Genomic DNA, 20,385 nt, shown 5'->3' on the forward strand with positions numbered 1-20,385 from the left:
TACTTACCAAAGGGGGCAGTACAAGATAATAACTCTGCAGGGTTCCCAAACTTTTGCAGACGCCATTTTTTTGTTTTCTGTTATTTTGAAAGTGTAAATGATGGAGATAAAAATCTAACTTTTGTTGACATATTATAAGAATGTCTAATCTGCAATTTGATGCCTTTTGGAGATTTTTCCATCTTTCCTTGGCTTCTTTATGCACATTAATACAAATTTTTAGCTGGGGTACCCAAACTTTCGATCCCCACTGTGTGTGTATATATATATATATATATATATATATATATATATATATATATATATATATATATATATATATAATATATATATATATATATATAAAAAGACGGATCCCAATGCTCATAGGGGCAGGGAGTATTCCTCGTCGCAGTACACCTCCAGTTAACCTTTCATTTACGGCATAGAGTATATGGTCTAACCTGTTGATTACTCTCTTTGTGCCTTATCCCTGAATGGCTATTATGTCAAGATCTTTGTATACGGGGGATGTTACCCCTTTACTTTTGACTTTTATATTGGCAATGCTTTACACTGTTCTGTGAGTATGGTGAAGTCCATATAAATGAAGAATTTGGGAAAAAAATAAATAAAATACATACACCACGCAGCCTAATCAACAGCCCCCATTTGAAACAAATGTAGAAATAAAGCCATAGGTTCTACACAAAAGTTTATTGCAATCATGTTACGATCAGTCTGGGGACAAATAAGGAAAAATAAAAATATGATGCAATTTACATTTATTAAACTACTGGTCGAAGCACAAATTTACACAATCTACACACACACTAGACATATATATCTAAGTTACACACTGGTCTTTCAAAGACATGTTATACTGGAGGAGACAATAAATTTACAAGACTAACAGGAATCCTTAGTATAAAAACTGTGTACTTATGTAAACTCTTACAAGGAACCCAGGTAATGGTTTCCATCTCAACTAAGTCATCCATTTTGTTGCATATTGGACTTGAAACTGTGCAGGGGATGGAGAAAGCTGGCACACAGAAAATGCAGACATATCTAATTCTCGCCCCAGTGGATTACTTCTAGCTGCTTTTGCCTGGTCCCATTTTATTTCTACACACTGAACTTCAAGTTTTGAAATGAGGTGAACACCGGTTCTTCCAGTCTGGAATGTTGACCAGGCAAGCTGAAGACTTGTACCTGTAGAGATTTTATTTGAAGTTTTATGACTAAGCTACAGTGGAGAAACTGTCGTCACCAAACTGAAAACAAGGCACACAGAGGCTTCTCATCAAGGTGTCTGATGTAAGCCCAGCATCTTGAATCTCATACCTAGGGGAGACAACCAAATAAGTGATTAAGAAAAACAATTCAAACAAACGGATTGTGAAAGTAATTGTGAATATGAACGTACAGCTATAATCAGACCAGGGCAGTCAAAAGTCAAATTTCAAGCAGAGCGTTCACAGGCTTCTGTTCCTCTTCAAAAGCTGGTTTTGCTTTCCCATACAAGTCTATGGGAATGCAAAATCTATTCAAAAACCAAATTTATCTGTTAAATTCTGAATGCTCCTCAGAAGAGAAGCCCAAAGCCCATCAACACAGGCCCTTTACTCAGACTTCATATTAAACAGTTTATGTTACAGTATGGGAGACTGAACTGCTTTTCCATCACATTCACATCTTTGCTAACTGATGCAAATGTTTAGATCAAGAACAAGCAACCTCAGCCTTTTCATCTGCAGATTCCATGGAGGAATCTCTCCCATCAAGTCGTTTTTTATAACCTTAGCATGTAAAAGACAGTGCTGCATGTCACGGATGGAGCCAATGCTCATGACGTCATCGCGTACATCGATGCCCGGAAATGGCCTGTGACTACTGAAACCAGGTGGATTCTATTTAGTGCACATGCAATTTATCATTGGGTTTCACCTTTTTTAAAAAGGCACTATATTATGGTCCTACACTATGTGGCCTCTCTGGCCCTTTTATGCTTTGCTTGAGAGATACAAATCTGAGGTTTTAGCTGCTACATGATATCCACTTTTGGGATTAAGTGCACAATATCAGGTAGTGATCATTTGGAAAGAAAGTGCATTTAGACTCTTAACTAAGAGTAAATGTGCTCCAGTAAACGTATCTGTGTGGCACATGGTGGATCACAATGCTCTCATTGCTGGTGGAGCGCTATATGAAGCATAATTGAAAAACTCAGTTCACCATTTCGGGACTGTCACTATTTTTACTCACTAATTTTATTAGTGCTGCACTTTTGTTTATATTTATCAATTTGCGTTGATGTGTCAGCTGCTTTATATGTTCTCCAAGCACGATTTATTTTTTGCTTTAGTGCTGCCCATCACCCATTTGTGTAGGAGGTACCATTTTAGCACCATTTGCACTAAAAATTAAATGGCAATTTACAACGCAGAGGAACTTCATTTTGAAACAAATCATCCCTGCATTCTGGGCCTCGCAAACTCATAGTAACATTTGAAGTGCATTTTTACCTGGAACAAGTGATGTGTACTTTTGTTTAATCCAGTCTGGTCACATGATCCAGCAGCTCTGGCTCCCCTGTGTCAGTCAGTGGCTGCTGCAGGGTAGAGGAAGTGTCAGATGGGCCATGGGAGCCTATAGGCAACACCAGTGCTCTGGAAATTCACAGCCCTGATCCAAGTGCTCCCTTACACAGGGGAACCATTGTTGCTAATCAAATAACCAGGATAAAGAGATAGGTACACAGATTTTTATACAAGGTATGCAGGATAGGTGGGGAGGGAACTTAAAAATAGTTCTAGTTAGCCTTTACTTACACTAAGGAATACCTAAAGACAGACCAGAATATTTTGTGGTATTGTGTTGAAGTAAATCTTTTTTGCAGTCCTTAAAACTAAAAACACTGACCAGTGTATAGTGTTACTGTAGAAAAGTATACATTTTATTCTTTGTCCTGTTCAAAATACTAACATTTTTATTCTGGTTCAAATCATAGTAAAGTTATTTACAAACTGAATAGTTGACAAAATGTAATAAAAATAAAGTTTAAATATTAATGGAAAGGAAAAAAAAAATCCAGGAAAAAAAAAAAAAATTGTTGAAGGGAGACAGATACTTAAACATCTTTACCTTAGGGACATCTTTACCCTTTTACTAAGGGATATTACGGGGGTTAGGCACATTTTATAAAGAAAACATTTACTTGTCAGGTTGCCTTTACTGACACCCTCTGCAGATCAAAGTTCACAACTATGATCTGCAGATGAACACATGCAAAGGTAACAATGTTACTTGGTATCTCTCTGTCTAAATATTGATGAACACAAAAGGTTTACCAAAAGCTGCTTTAGTACACAGCAACTCATTTTCAGGGCCAAGAATCACCAGCAATTGTTTAACAAGTTTTATATTATTGTGGTGTTTAATATTGATTATATGTAGGGGTATACACATGTCTGGGAAGACGATTCTGGCACCTGTAGTTCTACAGGATTGCTAAACAAATAGATCCTTATATCGAACAAACAGGAGATTATTCATAACAAGATCCCTGTTATAAGCCCATATTTTCTTAATCACTCATTTCAGGATTTGTATACCGTCTTTTGTCCCAAAATCTGTATATTGTAAAGCTTAATGGCACTCCAATGTAACATTTTCAGTATGGGAGAGAAGCAGAAGTAGAGTGACTATCCATACACTCCTTCTGATTACTTCCTATGTCTTCAATAAGAAGCCACTATATACATTGAGCTTCAACAAAATGGCCACCGCGAACTGCACATGCGCGAACGGGCAAGCGCCATCTGCGCATGCGCGAACGCAATTATGAATTGAAGGGAATGTGTTCCCATATATATGCTTGAGCAATCACTGAGGGGGCCAGCTTTCTTTGAGAACTTGCATGGCACGAAACATGTCAGAAAGCTGCCCTCAGTGACTTTCTATCCACGTGGACCTCCTCTGTCTGGCCAACAGGCCTTTTGCATATCATAGCTCTATCTCCCTCTGGTGGTCGGTGAACACATCATACTCTTTGGGATACCTGGTCTGAAGAGATCCTGGTTGCTGGCTCCCTCTGGTGGTCTACAATCAGAGCTCTGCTATTTGGAAACCATTGAAATGCTGTGATAGATGCTGCCACTAGTCAGAACACCTGGGTCCAGATGCTCACACCTAGATGATCTCATCATCTACATGCGTTTTATATAGCGCTATCTGGTTAGTGCAAACTATTATCATTTCCGCACCACTGATGTCACGAATATTGTTCGTTGGCTACATATAGACTGTCACCCATCTTCACGTTTCAATTTTGGAAATGAATTCATGAACTTATCTATGCACGGTGATTCATAGTTGTGTGCGTTATACACAATCTTGCACACATATAAGCCTGTCATTTTGGAGTAATATACATATGTCTTCATTTGTATCTGTTTTATATCATTGATAGGAGCGCTGCATGTTTTATACATATATGTTATCCTAAGAGGTTTTACCTTTTTTTTGCTAGCTGCTCCACTACACTCGCTCGTTTCTTCTAGATATTAATTGGAAAGAAGGGCACACGGAAGAGAGGTCTAAATATACTACAAAGTCATGTGTACCGATAACTTTTCTGTGTAATGTATAAACTGATCTGTAACCATGTAAACCAAAAGCAGAAGAGTCCGAACAAACTTACCAGTCACTGAATGACATGAAGTTATACAGGGACGGTCGTTCAAAATCTGCAAATGCAGACTGTTCGCTCACTGTACCAGAGCCCATGTTCTCAAACACAAGCCAGTCTCCAACATTCAGTTCTGGCAGAAGACAGTGGTCCACAATTATATCTAACTCGTCATAAGATGGACCCAGAAGGGTGCTAGCAAAAAGCTGCTCATCTTCGTTGTATTTCTAAAATACAAAAACAAAAGTCATCAGTGCCACTTCTACATGACAGGATGATGCTACTAAAAACTGCAACAGGACAGCCCATAAGACTTGCTTCACAAGTATTAGCAAGGCAAGTATTTAAGATTCAATAATAGTTTTAAAGCTGGAGTTTAGTGAATATTGTTTTGAAACCAGCACCATGGAATGTGCTTGAGTGATGAGTGTCCCCGTGTGCTAGTTGAAAGCTTCCAACCAATGCCCCCTGGAAACCCCCTGCAGCTGTAATCTTGTGCTGGCAGGGTTGCTACGAGTGGCTTCACAATCAAAATTGCAGACTATGCCTGCTCTTTCCGCCCCCCCCCCCCCCCCCTCCACAGAAGCTGTATTTTCCCCAATGAAAAGCGCTCTATGAAAAGACATGGACCTTTTATTAATTCTCCCATCCTTTCATAGAGCACTTTCCTTGTAGAACTGATAGTACAGCTATGAATGGCGAAGGGGGTGGAAAGGGTAGGCATAGTGAGCACTTCTGAAGAGTGCCTGTGACAGGTGAAGCCGCTCATATTTACCCCACAGCTCCAGAAGATAACAGCTGCAGGTTATCCATTGGAAAAACATTTTCAAGGAAACGAGGTGCCACCAGCATGTGTCATTTAGGTGATCATCCCTGGTACAGATTTAAAAACTAAACTTCAGCATTAAGCATACTTCAGCTTGTCAGAATTTTTAAAGATCTGAATGATATCTGTAGCTTTGAAGTGACCCTGTCACTTTTGGGTATGTTGTATAGCAGGTATACTTGTTTATATGCCAGAAATCGTGTACTACTTTGACTGGAACAGACTCTGGAGCAGCTATGCATGGCAGCCAATCAGGCTCTAGCTTTCATTCTCAACACATAATTGAACAATCTGAAGCTAGAACCTGATTATTGCACAGCAGCTCCAGATTTTTTCAGCTCCAGTTTTAGTAAATTCCTCTAGTGTTTCCTTGGCTGCAAATTTACAATTCTGCCGGAGGACAGTGCTGAATCCCTGTACTGGTGTGTTTTATTAACCGTCAACAGCTACAGTATTTTTAGCTGCAAATTTTTTTAGACCAAGTATCCTGTTTAAAGGAGAACTAAAGTGTTAATGCTCCTTTCCAATGCTCCCTTGCATGCGCTGCTCGTGTTCAATGCGGGAGCACAGCGAGCAAGCAGGTAGGGTCACTTAAATGCAGAAGAGACATTTATCTGCAAAAAGAGCCTGCCTGCTCACTGTCACAGCAGAACTTCAGATTCAATATATACCATGTAATTCTAAATGCAATTTGACTTTGTATCAACCTCTTATAATCTTCGTTATTGCAGACTAGGAAGGAAGAGGGGGAAAGCCCTAGGAACCATCAGGTATTCAATATGTGCTGACAGGAGGACAGAGTGCAGGGGTGAACCAATTCTGCTCTTTCACAATCCAATCACAAGCTGGGAAATTACCTAGCTTCAATTAAAGTGGAACTCCACCCAAAAGAGGAGAGGTTCCTCTAAAGACTGGTCCCTTGCTCCCCATTGACACCTTTGGGGAGTACCTGATTTTGACAGGTACCCGCTCCCACTTCTGCTCCACCTACGCGATCGGAAGCTTTCCCCGACCTCCCAGTCTCCTGGGACATGACAGGTCTCAGAAGACTGGGACCAATGTGCGGCACTGCTCATGCATGCACAGTGGGCACCTGGCTGTGAAGCTGCAAGCGGTCACAGCAGGGTGCCCATAGTTAAGTAGCCAGCACTGAGGATGACCAGTGAACTTGGCTGGGGAAAGCACAATCACTGGATCGAGAGACAGGTCAGCTGCTGTTTTTTTTTTTTTAAAGTACGCAACTACAGATTTGTAGCTGCTTACTTCCCCCCCCCCCCCCCCGCACCCACAGAAAAAAGTACATATGACTTGACAAAAAAGGAAGGCTCCCATTTCTAACCAATCTTTTGGAAAATGTTGCTTACTTAACACGCTGATACTTTGGTTTCAGTACTTTCTGAATCATTGACCTATAAAAGCACAAGAGATGAGGAATTTTGACATTTTTGGTTCATGTCTGTCTAGGAAGCACTGAAGCCAAAACAGCCAGGCAACCAGCATTTTCAGACTGCAAGCCTGGCAGCGCTCATATTTCTATTAGGTGTACTTTTGGCAACAGTAAAATTGTAATCTCTCTAGTCAACCGGCCATATGTGCATTTCATCTGTATTTTTCAGTTTGCTTGGCGTTCAGCTTTACGGTTACACCCAATACCAGACTGGAGATAAAAATGTAGTTTAAGGGCTTGAAACCTTTGTAAAGACTTGCTGCAAGATATTTTCAGACTAAGATTTACAAACCAAAGCTACTGAGCTAGGCCAGACACAGCTGCTTACCTTGTGCACCACTGGAGCAGTATTTAAGCTCTCTGATAATTTACGTGAAAAAGATCCATAAACTCCATCATTCAAGCAATAAATAAAAGCTGGCTTGGTACTGGTGTACTTTCCTGAAAGAAAAACAGTATAGAAATTTGTGTTAAGTCTTCAGCAAAGAATTTAGCATTTCAAATGTATTGAAGATTGCTTTTCAATAGCTTGCATCTCATCACCCTTTCCAAACCTCAGTAACCCCTAGACATAGCAGCAAGAACAGCAGTAATGACAAGCTATCACACTTATTGCTACAGAAGGATGTGTTCAGATAAAAAGCCTTCCCAGTTCTCCATATCTTGATACCAGAGCAACAGCTGACCCCAGCTGAGAGAATAGATGTGTGCGCTGCAGAGAACAGCAGCCATCCCACTACCATCAGCTGCTATGGTGGTTTTTGTTTTTTGTTTAGCACTTAAAGAATAACCCCTAGAGTCAACACTGGGGATTTCTTCAACCTTGTGTATAGGCATGGCAGCTCCAAGAAATGGATTTCCCTTTCTCTGCAAGTTGGAGAGAAGGGAAATGATTACCAGCAGTACGCATTCACCAAGTTAATGATGTCTCCAGTGTTCACTCCAGGAGTTTCAGATGGCATGCAGCAGCCGAGTTTAATTCTAATGAGTGTCCCTGCACAGAGCATATCTATTTTCAGGAAGGGGTAATCCTGCAGTTGTCCATTAGGGAACAGGTTTCCTCATGAAAAAGGCTGTGTGAAGTCATTTTCATCTCTCTTCATAGGAGCTGCTAGGATATGCGTGTACAGATGCTTGTACCTGTGAGTTCACAACAAACCCACTAGATACTGGGAACATACTACTGAGACACTTGGCAAAAGAATCAGGGAACAGCTAACAATCTTGACCATTTACAATTAGGCCTTGGCTTACAGAACACAAAGGACATTACCTTCAGTAAGATGTGTCCCTTGGAAAATATCTTCCTCCAATGCCCCCCCCTCCACCCACACAACAGGGAATACTAGAACTCTAGGATCTGTGACAGCATTCATCAAGAGTACCTGGCTATGGCTGTTTCTTCCACCCAGGTCCTTACTACCATACTACAGCTTGTATGATTGAAACACTGTATGAATAGTAGTACCAACATCTATGAATGGAAAAACTGGGTGGAAAGGTAAGGCATAGTTGGGTACTCGATGAGTGCCTGTGAGAGCTCCCTTAGTTCTAACATTGGAGGATGATTTCTGCAAAAGGAAAGAGCAACACAAGGGACACATCTCACTGAAAGCAAGTAACATTCTTTGTGCTGATTATTATAACTTAGGCTTTAAATGAAATCAAGCAACTGAACTTAACCAATGCTGTATCATTAGGCTCTGTACATTTTCTATAGGAGTTCAGGCAGGTCATCTGAACACAAACAGCACTTCCAACCACTCTCAATCATTTTGGAATAGTATACGAGATACTGGCAGGTTAGATGAAAGCATTTCAAAAAACAAGTGTAGAAAATAGAAAAACAAGAATATTTTGGGCTCTGTACAGATTTGTCAGTAATGTAACACAATGTAAAGGCAGAACTAAAGGGTTCCTATACTCCTTTCCTCCAATGGTCCTGCCCCTTGCCTGCATCTTGTGTGCCAGTTTTTGGCCATCTTTCACATTCACATTTGGGAAATCACAGACAGGAAGGTGTATTTTCTTATAGGAGAGATGCAGCGCTGCTCCTGGCACGTACTACATAGGAGTACCACCCAGGGGGGTGTCTTGACAGGCTGGGCTCAGAGGAAACTGGTAATTTGGGCTCTCTGCACCCAAAAGGACCACACTGCCAGGCAAAGAAATATGCAGATAGCCATGGAACTAAGTACTATGGGAGTGTACTACTGGGGGAAAAGGAACCCAAAGTTAAATATTGGGAGTTCCGTTTAATCACTTTTGTGCTATTCATAGATAAAACGGTTTCCTTGTAGTGACAGGGTCTGGTTATTACAGATGGTGGTCACAGGTGAGAACGTACCTCCAGAAAGATGCTGCTCATTCTCTACTTTCTTTGCAATGATGTTTACAGCCAGGGTAAACGCAGATGACACGTAATAACTTCCAGGCTCGGCAATAACTCCGATCCCAGATTCCTCAGGAAAGTATGCACTCAGCAGAGGACTGACAGCATGAAAAAGCTGCAAGACAAGAGGTTTCCAGACACTTAGCTCATACTAGACTACACCCAACCCAAAGATAAGAAGCTCGACCTCTACATCTTACACAACTCACCTCTTCCAACTGAAACTCATTCCCTGATAATCCTCCAATGTTCAGTAAATTCATCTTAAAGCCAAATTCAGCCTAGAAAAAAAAAAAAAAAATTTATTTTTCTCTACCAATTGTAAAATTAAAATTTCTGAGCTGTATAACTTTCATATTTACATCGAATGCCACAAAACGCTATTTAAAGCCTGATCATGACTGGTTTCCCCAAGATGCAGTGCAGAAAACAATCTCATGTTAGCATAAGATGTGCCCTACTACAGACTGTTGGTGTAAGAGCCTGCCGATTCCCAGTAACCTACATACAGTATATAGTGTTCATGGATGCAGCGGATCTCCTAATGTACCCACATTGCCCAGGAGTGGACAGGAATCCCAGGTCAACTGTATAAATTAAGGGCGATGCATGTATCTGCCTCAAAATGCTTCCAGGGCTGTTAAACGGAATACAATCAGGTCCACAGCCAATGACAACTACATCAGCACAAGGCAGATTCTTGCTCAACTAGTCCTTTTATAGTGCGCATGCCTCCCAATGTACAGCCCCCAAAACGGACATGAAGAGGGATCCTGCACTTGACATGCAAATTCAGACTGCCAGACTAGGGTAGCCGTAACATGGCACAAATTTCCTGCTGACTGCCAAAATTCAAGCCCTGTCCACACCACCCGGCTCAAATTATCAGCCGACAAGTGACTGCCTCCTTTCAGACGCAGTCACTATTTGGGTATTCAGGTAATTACGGCTGCCTAAGATGGAGAAATCACTGATGTTCACGCATTCAGCCCACGGGGCTGAACGAGAGAACTCCAATCATGGCTAACCTCTAACTTTCACTGCACTGAAGGAATCCCAAGAAAATCACTTACTGCCATATCAAAGACACAACGAGCATCAGATAAAGCATGAGTGTATGCTTGGGGGTCTCTGGTGGAGCTTGAAATATGGAACCTGTGGGTGATAATATTGCTATTTAGAGAATGCATTAACTTACATTATGCATTAAAATTGCAGCAAGTATGACATTAACCACAATGCAAGGGACGTCATGGGCACCTTTCAATTAAATGTTAACACTATGCACAAATTACCTTTGATTACTAAATTTCCAAATTCCAAGCCTCCAATTTTTATGAATTACCTAGCTGTGTATTTCTGATCAGCTCAAGTATCATTACATAGTAAGTTGCATAAGTCATGTCTAGTAACTGGACAGTGTTAATCACATGTTGCCCAGCTAATCAAGCTTGGAAAGTACAATTTAAATACTATCTAGAGTTAAAGATATACATCACAAAGCTCTCTAAAAGCTCTTCGTGGAGATTTATTGAATGGCTTTTAGCCAAGCCTGCAGCAGAATCTAGCATTAAAATATTAAAGCCACAAAAAAAAAAAAAAAACCCCCACTTACCTGCTTTGTGCAGTGGTTGTGCACACAGCAGCCCCGATTCCTCCTCTTCTCAGGTCCCTCCCCAGGGCTCCTGGTCCTTCCCTCCTGCTGAATGCCCCTTGCTATGGGGGCACCCAAGCAGACTCGCTCCTGCGGCTCAAACCCACCCCTTCTCATCCCTCATTGCCAATGGCTCCTGCTGCTGTCTCAATCCCCTTCTCATCCCTCATTGCCAATGGCTCCTGCTGCTGTCTCAAGGAAGGAGAGTCCTCAGAGAGCCAAGGCTCTCGTTGACATCTCGGGATCACAATGGGGCTCAGGTAACGAGGGGGCTGCTGCACACGGGGGGGTTTTTTTTTACCTTCATGCATAGAATGCATGAAGGTAAAAAACCTTGAGCCTTTACAACCACTTTAAGAGGCAAAAACTAACAGTTTACATGGATTGCAAACAAGTCAGCATTTAACAGTACTAATGGCAGTTTCAAGCTAAAGTAGTAGATGTATAGAACTGACCAAGGATTGCAAAACTATAAGCTCAACCTGCAAATAAATCCAAAGTCACAATGGGAATTTATAATCTTTACCCTTTGCCAATACAATATGCTATGCCTTGATAATCAAAAGGTTAAAAAGAGCCCATGGATAGCATCAAACTTACTACGTGGTTTCAGCAAAAATGATCAGGGTGGCCTTGCAGCTTCCCAGTCACTTCTACAAAGTAAAAACAGGTCCCAACACTTAAAGATAAAGAGTGACAGATTTGTTCCTTGCATTGTGCTGGAGTGTCTAAGACAGGATATAATCAGCATTACCCAGGATCTCACTGGAAGTTTGACCTTCTTGCCAGCAATCTAGAAGTTGGGGATAAGCAGAGTATTCGACACTTTCTTCACCAACTTAAATGGGTTATGGGACATGGTGAATTAAAGGAACCTTGTGTGTTCATGCAAGGTCTGCTTGGAGCAGTAGACACAAAAAGGGCAACACAAGGTGCTCCCAACGTGAGAAAGAATTACAAATGGACCAGCAACAAGATTTAATGTTAGTTTAAGACATACTCCACAGGTTGCTGGCGCAACGGGAAAGGAAGAATTAAATAGTTTAACATGAGAGTCTAGGCTTCCGCTAAAAACTTACGTCACACCAATGACTTGCACACCGCACTCCTTAGCACATTCCAGGAGGTGTCTGCAGTTCTTCAGTGTGCTGCCAAACACCATGTTCATTTCTCCATCACCGGTGATGCCTTCTGTTGCAATATGTAGCAATAGCCTAAGAGAAGGGGAAGATGATTGGGGCACAGGTTGGTTTACATCAGCACATGTTGTTTTGTAGAAGTATGTTGTCACAGCTTGAGTGCCATCCTTGGAAGAGTCAAGAACTTAGTGAGAAACATTCCTGTATAGAAAGAAAACTAGCAATTAGGCCCCAAAACTGGGAGCTGCGAGTGGGACATAGCGGAATTATAGCGAGCCATATTTAGTTCTAGAATTTAACCACAGGTGGTTGCTGTAAATAAAATGTCAGTAATAGTTAGTCCCACTTTCTCCTACAAGTCATGAAAAAAAAAAAAAAACTATTTCCAGCATGCTGGGGCTATTTGGATAGTAGGCTAAAGCTAATGGGAAAAAACATTGTTAAACCCACTAAACATTCTAAATCATCCCAAATACACACTTTTTAAAGACCACTCAGTGACTAAGCAAAGAAACTGCATTACCAAACCAACTGCAACACTGCCTTTTTGCCCTCAACCCATCCACCCAAGATTGGGCAACTAGCAGCCTATTGCTTACATTTTGCTAGATTTCAGACAACCAAAGAAAAGTCTGCTACAGAGCAAGTGTGAATTTCTTTTGTTCATTATCAGTTTAATGCTGAACTTCAGACCAAGGCCTAAATACAAAGATGAAATACATTTGAACAGATTTACCTTTCCAAGGACTTGTGATGTTCAGCTATTTTACCCAGCTACTAATACCTGAGGGTCCATTCTCACCAGCTGCTGCTTTACAATGCAGCTACTGGTGTGTGCTGTGGTGCAGGTATACTGATGTGCCGATTCTGGCACATCGCATGGTTCACTTTTTTAAATGAACTTTATTAAAAGTGGAACTACAAAAAAAAAAAAAAAAGAAAAGAAAATCAAAGATCGCTCTGTCCTCCCCACAGGCTGAGCTGTGACTCAGTCACCGGCTCGTTTTCAGCACTCACTGGTGTGCTGGGCTTTGGAGGGGGAGGGAGCAGCTGGCTCAGGCTCTCATCGGCATGCTGAAAGGTTGAGCCAGTTGCCGGTCCAGGCATCTGGGTGGATCAGGACCAGGCTTTGACTATACTTTACAATTTCACAAGGTGACATTTCAAAAAGTTCTATCGGCAGGCAGTGCCAACTATGCTGCGCTGAAAAAAAAAAAAAAATGTTCTGCATGCAGTACTTGTCAGCGCACACCACCGCAGCACAGTGGTTTGAATCTGCCACATGAGTGACAACTGGTCTAGCAGTGGGGGTGCAGCAGAACTGTGCGCTAAACAGCTGCCCAACCACACAACCAGATCTACAATCCCCTCAATTACAGTTTGGTCAGAGACCCACCTCAGCCTGCTGACAAGAAAACACCAATATTCTGTAAGCAGGTGATGGTTTTTACGTTTTGGGTCAGATAAATAAGGATATTAATACCATTCATACATTTAATACAATAACTACTTTCTTTAAAAAGGAGAAGTTTTATACTCCACTTAATGTTTCAAAGGATAAGTAAGCCAATTAAACACTTATCCACTCATCCCCTCTATTGGCCCACTTGATGGTTCATTCAGGCAAACTGCCTCAAAGCAAGCAACTCTGTGTAGCCTCCAGCTATCCCTTAGTGTTCTGGAAATAAATGGTCATGTGAAAACTTAATAAAATTTGCCCACACCATTTAGTTTCCCCTTAAAGAGTGACAAGCAGCCAGGTTTATAAGGTGGCTAGCAAACTGCTCATGCAAGCTGTGTGGGAGAGGCAAGAATGAAGTACAGCTCTCTTATAGGACCTTACCAAAGGCTTACTGAGGGCTCTTGGACAAGCACTTGGACATTGGAACCAAAACCATACAGGTTTCTATTGACATCTTTAACTTTGTGTCCAGAGGTTAGCTTTAAAGACCAAATCTAACCGCTTTCGACCTGTTGGCTTTAGCTCTATACACGTAGTTGAAACAATGGCACACATTTCAGTCATAGCTGTCAGTGGCTTTTTTCCTCCAATGAGTACGGAGTACATTCTCATCTCACTACATACAGCTACTCTGTTGAATGAATAGGGGAAACAGGTGCAACCAGAAATAGATACCCTGGCACCTCATACATTGTTTAATTGCCAGATGACTTCACACTATCCCTACAGCAGGAATGCCAGAAAAGGAAAAGGAAACAGATGTGTAACGAGTGACACAGCAAACCTACTGAATCAAGCTGTTTGTCTACTGAATTACACCTAGATGATTTGTATCCTACAACCCATGCACTTCCATCACAAAATATCAGATGAACATTTCGTGAGCAGCACACTTACTTGGCATTAGGATGATTTCGTGCAATTTTCTTCAGTTCCGATTCATTATCACAAGTCATAATGTTTACTCCCAGTTTGGCTGCATGCTTGATCTGTGCAACCTGCTTGCATGGACTGGTATAAATTACATTCTCCATAGAGATGCCCAAGTCATACACCATTGTCATTTCATTCTGCAAAGGAAACCAGTTTTTAACCTTTTGTAATTGAGAAAACTTCCCATCAACTAAATACAAGTAATAGTTCAGCTATAACTGATCACTATATAAATTTCAGAAAATCTGGAAGCACCATATGAGGGGTACCCATAGCACGGGTGGAACAGCCAGAATCTGGAGCAACTATGAATGGCAACCAATCAGCTTCTATTTTATTTTCAAAGCTTAAAGTGACACTAAAATATATCCTTACACAAAAATATACACACCTACTAAATGGCACTAATCTGTTTTCATACATCTTACTGTGGTTTTCCGCTTCCATGTAATGTTCTACTTACATCGTGACCGTGGAGAATGAACAAAGTCACCCTCTAACAGATGTCAGCCCACAGCAGCAAAAACTAAGGAATCTGAAGGTTTGGTGAGGCTAAGAGCAATACAAGGTATTTTCATGATTATGTATGTGAACAGAATTTTTTCAATAAACCAGAGTTGTCCCTTGAACAAGCTGAAGATTGAAGCAGATTGGCTACTATGCACATCTGACGCAGTTTTAAGTGAATTCCCCCTCTACAGGATTGTTCTTGACTGTCAGGCGCATGCAGCAAAATCCCTGTGTGGTCAATAGCTTAGTTCTTTTAAGGTCTGACAAGTAGAACTACTCTGCTCCCAAAATACAACAGAGGCTTCTATGTTGTCAGTCTGCACATTAATGCAAATAGGCATAGAAATCCAGGGTGTCAGGCCCCAGGGTGGATTTGATTTAAATCAAACTGATTTAAATCACGATTTAAATCACTAGTCAGTAAGGCTTGATTTAAATCCTACTTTTTTACATAAAGACTAATTCTTGCTGGTATAACTTTAATATGTAAGTAGATGAAGATTTTTAGAACAACATTTCATATTAGTTTTTTATCCCCAGTTTAATAGGTTAATCATTCATATTTGGACAACTTTTCTGTTGTACTTAGGAAGGAGAAAAATAATCATTACCTTAATAACAATTTAAATAGATTTATTCAACTGAAACAATAACATTCCAGCATATGTTATTCGCTTAAACATCCATGTTTGTTAACTAATTTGGCTAAACAAAATATATATATTTTAAGAAACGTAGACTGTCAGCCCCTTCCTCCTCACACTTAGTTTCACTTTCTTCTTGTGCAGATCTATTCCACTCCAAACAATCAGAAAAATATTGTTTCTATTCTATTCACTGAACTTCTTGAAACTTAGCACTGAAGGGGTTGATTCTGTATTCATAGGTTTGTAGAAGTTAGGATTAAGGTCTTTTTCTTAACTCTGTTCATGTTATAACATTTTTGCTGTGAAGAAGAGGCATGTGATCTCCGCTGAGTCAAATTCAGTTTTGAGAACTGCAAACGTAAACCGAGCATCTGTGATAATATCTTGTAGGCAGAGAAACTGCCCAATAATCTTACAGAAACCTCTGGAAGAGCATGACATTGTGAATGGATTCATGGAATTTATTTACCAAAAAAATTAAACATATACAGCCTTATTCTACATAATTAAAAAACTAATCTTTATTTCATGATGGAATAACCTTTGGATGGTAATATATTTTCCTCAAAAAGCATTTTATTCAAAAAAATCCCATTTAAATCAAAAAAATAATTGATTTTTATCCACCCTGTCAGGCCCAGGACTAAACTTCCCTACCATTAAAAGGAATTATTCATATGGACACAGAGCCCTGAACAATGTGAATAACCATTTTTTTTTTTTTTTTTTTTTTTATCTTTTGGAGATTGTGTTGCTTCATGCAGGCACTGAGTGAATGGATACGCATTGGCTACACAGACGTACACACCCAAATCTGACAGATAGGCAGGGATGGGTACATGGCCCCTAGTGCAGGACCTGTGCATAAAAGCAGGGCACACAGACCCGTAAAGCTATGCTGTAAGTCTGTACATCTGATGCACCCTTTCACAAGGGTGTTTGGTGCTTTTTTTTTTTTAAATGGGTCCTTATTTTAGAGCAATTTGCTTTATTTTGTTTTTCAATGGGCCCTTATTTTATAGCAAACACCCTGATTTTCCCCTGGGCTGTAGTCTTACTATTCTAAAAACAGAAGTCCTCTTAGTCAGTGTACTCACTTTATTGGCACATACAAATCCCACGCCAAGAGCGGAGAGTATCTCTAGCACAGCTGGAGAGGAGTTGCACTTCAGTGGATAAAATGATTTGATGCGTCCCATGGTATTTTGCCATTCGATGTGCTTTCTGACAATTTTCCCAAGGTCGGCAACAAAAAATGCATTCTTTCCGGTCTGTCAGGGAAAAAAATATTGCATTAGAAAAATAAGTGATGGTCCTTGGTATAGAACGGCAAATCCAGTGCAGCTACAGAAGCAGTACCCCCCATTTCTATTTAAATGTAGAGCGCCTCCTTTGTGATACGAGGCCAGACTAAAGCATTTACAACCAAGGTCACTGCATTCACTGAAAACTTCACCTCAAACTGGACCTTCACAATGACAAACCCCTAATGAAGCCTAATGGAAAGTAGTGCAAGGCACTAAAACCAAGCCACATAGGAATACATACCACTTGTGACATCACTGCTGGCAAGCAGCAAGGTACCATGTGATATGCAGTCCTTAGAAATTGCAAGGAAACAAAAATTAAAGATGGCCAGCAGACAGGCAGCACTCAACATGAAAGGAGATTGTTCAAGTAAAACATATTGGATTGGCAAAAATAACTATGGTCTATTGCAATGCTGACTATATAAAAGTTTATGCAATGACTATGGGACAAAAATGCTAAGTTTTTAATGTGACCAGGAAGTTAAAATGTAACTGGCTCATTGCTGGGGATGTTTAGTGAGAACCAACATACCAGGACATACAAAGGAGAGACTCACCAGAGTATGCTCATAAATGTAATTATTAATGACATCTTTTGGAGTTGCTGTATCATCCAGTAGGCCAATGGAGTAATTTGCATCTTCGCTAAATCCTTTCATCTCAGCCGTATTCCGCAAAGCCGACAATCATAAACCAAGAAACGTCAAATAAAGGGTCTACAAGTCTTTTTGGGTCCTAAATATGCAACAAACTAAAATAAAAACAAAACAATCATAAAGCATATATGTTTCTGCTCATAAAAATATAAAATAAAGTGTGGATACTTGCTGCACAAGTTCCATTTAGCTTAGTAAGGGATATTTCATAGTTAGTTTAATAGAGTTCAATAGAATTTGAAAATGTATAGCTACACAGCTAAAAAGTGATTTAGGCTTCTGTAAATGTTTATGAACATACCCTCTTGTATGGACAGTGATTATCTGAACCTGCAAGCAGAATGAATGACTTAAAGAAACTGTCTGCGTACTGAGAATTCTTTAACATTCCATACTCATCACAGCCCGCCCTTTCAGTTCTGTATACTTGAAAGCTGAAATCCAGGCAAACAGATTAACACATCAGAGCAGTGTTACCTGCTAAACATCTATTTGTCCATCCAGTCTAGAGGTTTACATATGCCTGAGACAGCACAGCCAGGATGACAACGCTTTCTGTAACGGTTAGGAAATACACTGACACTGGCCTGTCTAATTGACAAAAGGAGCAGCAGAAGAGGACTAGGTCATCCCTCTGTCAGCTCATTTGCATGCTGCCTGATTGCTGCACAGGTAAAGATATTCAGAAGTATTTTTAAAAAAATGTATGTGTACTGAATGGAGAGCTGCATTAGTATAGTTATTTGCCCACATTGAAGCATTAAGAGCCTGTACAGCCAAAATAGAAAGAAACACCATTTCCAATGCTGATCACTCCGGTTTCCCTGCCTGAGGATCCTGTGGTACACATACTCGAGGGGCACATTAGCAGGCTCAAGTGGTACTTCTCACAAGTAGTCAGTGAAAAGTATTAGGAAATAAAACCATACGCACAATAGACTATAGTGTACTGTTAGAGGGGCAAGGGGGGTTGTGAAAAAAAAAAAAAAAAACTTGGGTAGCAACCAATCATGGGTATAGAGGGCTTTACAAACACTGCAGTCTAGAGAGTGGCAAGTCACAAGGGCTCTAGAATCAGTAAAGTTATTTCAGGATTGTCAGGAGTATTAGAATCACCTGCCAACTTCTTACTCTGGAAATTGCAGGTGTGAGATTTTCATGCAGTATTTCACATCTGCTCCCTCCCACAAAAGTAAAAAAACTCAAAGCAATTTGCTTCTACCATACTAGGGGGCTTTGCAGCAGATTCATAACTGATGCAGCTGGTAGGTTCTATCACAAATGGAGTCTCCAAGAAACAAAGTATACCTAAAGGATTGCTTTTGTGTCTAGAGCGGTGAGGGGTTAGATCCAATGTCAGGTTCTTTCTTCTGTCCCCATTAGAGAGATTCACTCTCCATTTGTCCTGATCATGGGGAATGAAAAAATAATTCCAAAATGTGAAGTTGCCACCAGTACAGGAAGAGGGGAAAAAAATTCCAATGGGGACAATTGCTCCGGTAACATCCGAGACCCTCTCCATATCTCTCCAAAATGAATTGTTTTGGCTTTAGATAAGCTTTGAGCCAATGTTATTTGACTTGTCATTCACTATTCTGAACAAATGTGTCAGGGTGGAGAGCCACTTAAAAGTATGAACCCCATACATCCTAAGTTTAGAGGTCTGCTCACTACTACAAAATATGGCATTCAAAATTGTGGTCTACCCTGGCTCCTATACTCCAAACGTTACAAAAATTCTGCAGTCAGTCCATCAATCTCAAAAAAGCTTAAGGTAAAGCTTGTTAAGGTAATAACAGCCAGTTCCAATGTTTGCATCCTCCAGCCAAATACTGCTTGCCACTGGCCACACCAGCAGTGTGAGAGCCCTATGCTTTGCACAGGGCCATCTTCTGAGAGTTTCCATTGCCCAAAGACAGGCCTATACAATTCCATGATGGCTCACTGCAGCCACAGCCAGCAGTGAGGAAGATTTTAGATGGAAATATTGAAAGCTGGGTCTTGTCCTACTCATGTAAATAACCATCAGGAACTTAAAGTAGTACTTTTGGTCAAGGGGCTAGGTAGGGTTGGTTAAAGTGGAAGGTCACCCAAAAGAGGAAGTTCTGCTTAGAGTCCTCCGGGACAGGGCTGTGGGGGGGGGGGGGGACCTAGTTTAAATCGGTACTCTACACCCTTTTGCGCTTGATTTACCTAGGCAATCCGAGCAGAAGTTTGGGCCCCCCTTTCTTCACACGCTGGTTTTTGGGACATGTCACAGGTCTCAGAAGGCTGCAGGACCATTAAAAAGCACAGCTCAGCTTGAGCATGTGCAGTAGAAAGCCAGCTGTGAAGCCACAAGATGTCCCCGTCTGCTTCCCACACTAAAGATGCTGGAGCGAGAAACCTGAAGACTAGTGAAGAACTAGCCCGGGTGAGGATGGTGCTGGAACCCTGGACAGGTAAGTGTCCTTCTAGTAAAAGTCAGCCACTTCAAACCTTTAGGCTACGTTCACACTAGCCTTGTGTGCAGGCGGCAGAGAGGCGTTTGGGAAGCGTTTTTACCGCTTCCCAAACGCCTCTGCCAATTCTGCACATTACAGCACATGGTGCTGTTCTAACGGGAGCGTTTGCGTCGCGGCAAAACGGCCGCCTCTGGACGAGTCAGGAGGCTTTGAAGCCTCCTATTCTCGTCTATGGTGCCGCTCCGCAAACGCCCGGCCAGCGTTTGCGGTGCGGATGCGACGCGGTTGCGGGG

General features: G+C 41.1%; 1 protein-coding gene across 1 annotated transcript in view; it reads right to left on the reverse strand.

Annotated features, from left to right (window-relative positions):
• Positions 1-677: 677 nt before the first annotated feature.
• Positions 678-20,385, reverse strand: part of AZIN1 (antizyme inhibitor 1) — a 43,618-nt gene continuing 23,910 nt past the window's right edge. Inside the window, exons 3-12 of the mRNA XM_089658286.1 lie at positions 17,550-17,743; positions 16,780-16,953; positions 14,490-14,662; positions 12,071-12,205; positions 10,411-10,492; positions 9,547-9,618; positions 9,293-9,452; positions 7,274-7,386; positions 4,685-4,899; positions 678-1,326 (exon numbers count right to left, since the gene is read on the reverse strand). Of these exons, the coding sequence (XP_089514412.1) occupies positions 1,224-1,326; positions 4,685-4,899; positions 7,274-7,386; positions 9,293-9,452; positions 9,547-9,618; positions 10,411-10,492; positions 12,071-12,205; positions 14,490-14,662; positions 16,780-16,953; positions 17,550-17,651 (1,329 nt within the window). The 5' untranslated portion in view covers positions 17,652-17,743 and the 3' untranslated portion in view covers positions 678-1,223. The remainder of the gene's footprint in view (positions 1,327-4,684; positions 4,900-7,273; positions 7,387-9,292; positions 9,453-9,546; positions 9,619-10,410; positions 10,493-12,070; positions 12,206-14,489; positions 14,663-16,779; positions 16,954-17,549; positions 17,744-20,385) is intronic.

This window comes from Staurois parvus, unplaced genomic scaffold (assembly GCF_062004578.1).
Source record: "Staurois parvus isolate SC_StPar_1 unplaced genomic scaffold, SC_StPar_1.0 ptg001062l, whole genome shotgun sequence".
Classification (NCBI taxonomy): Eukaryota; Metazoa; Chordata; class Amphibia; order Anura; family Ranidae; genus Staurois; species Staurois parvus.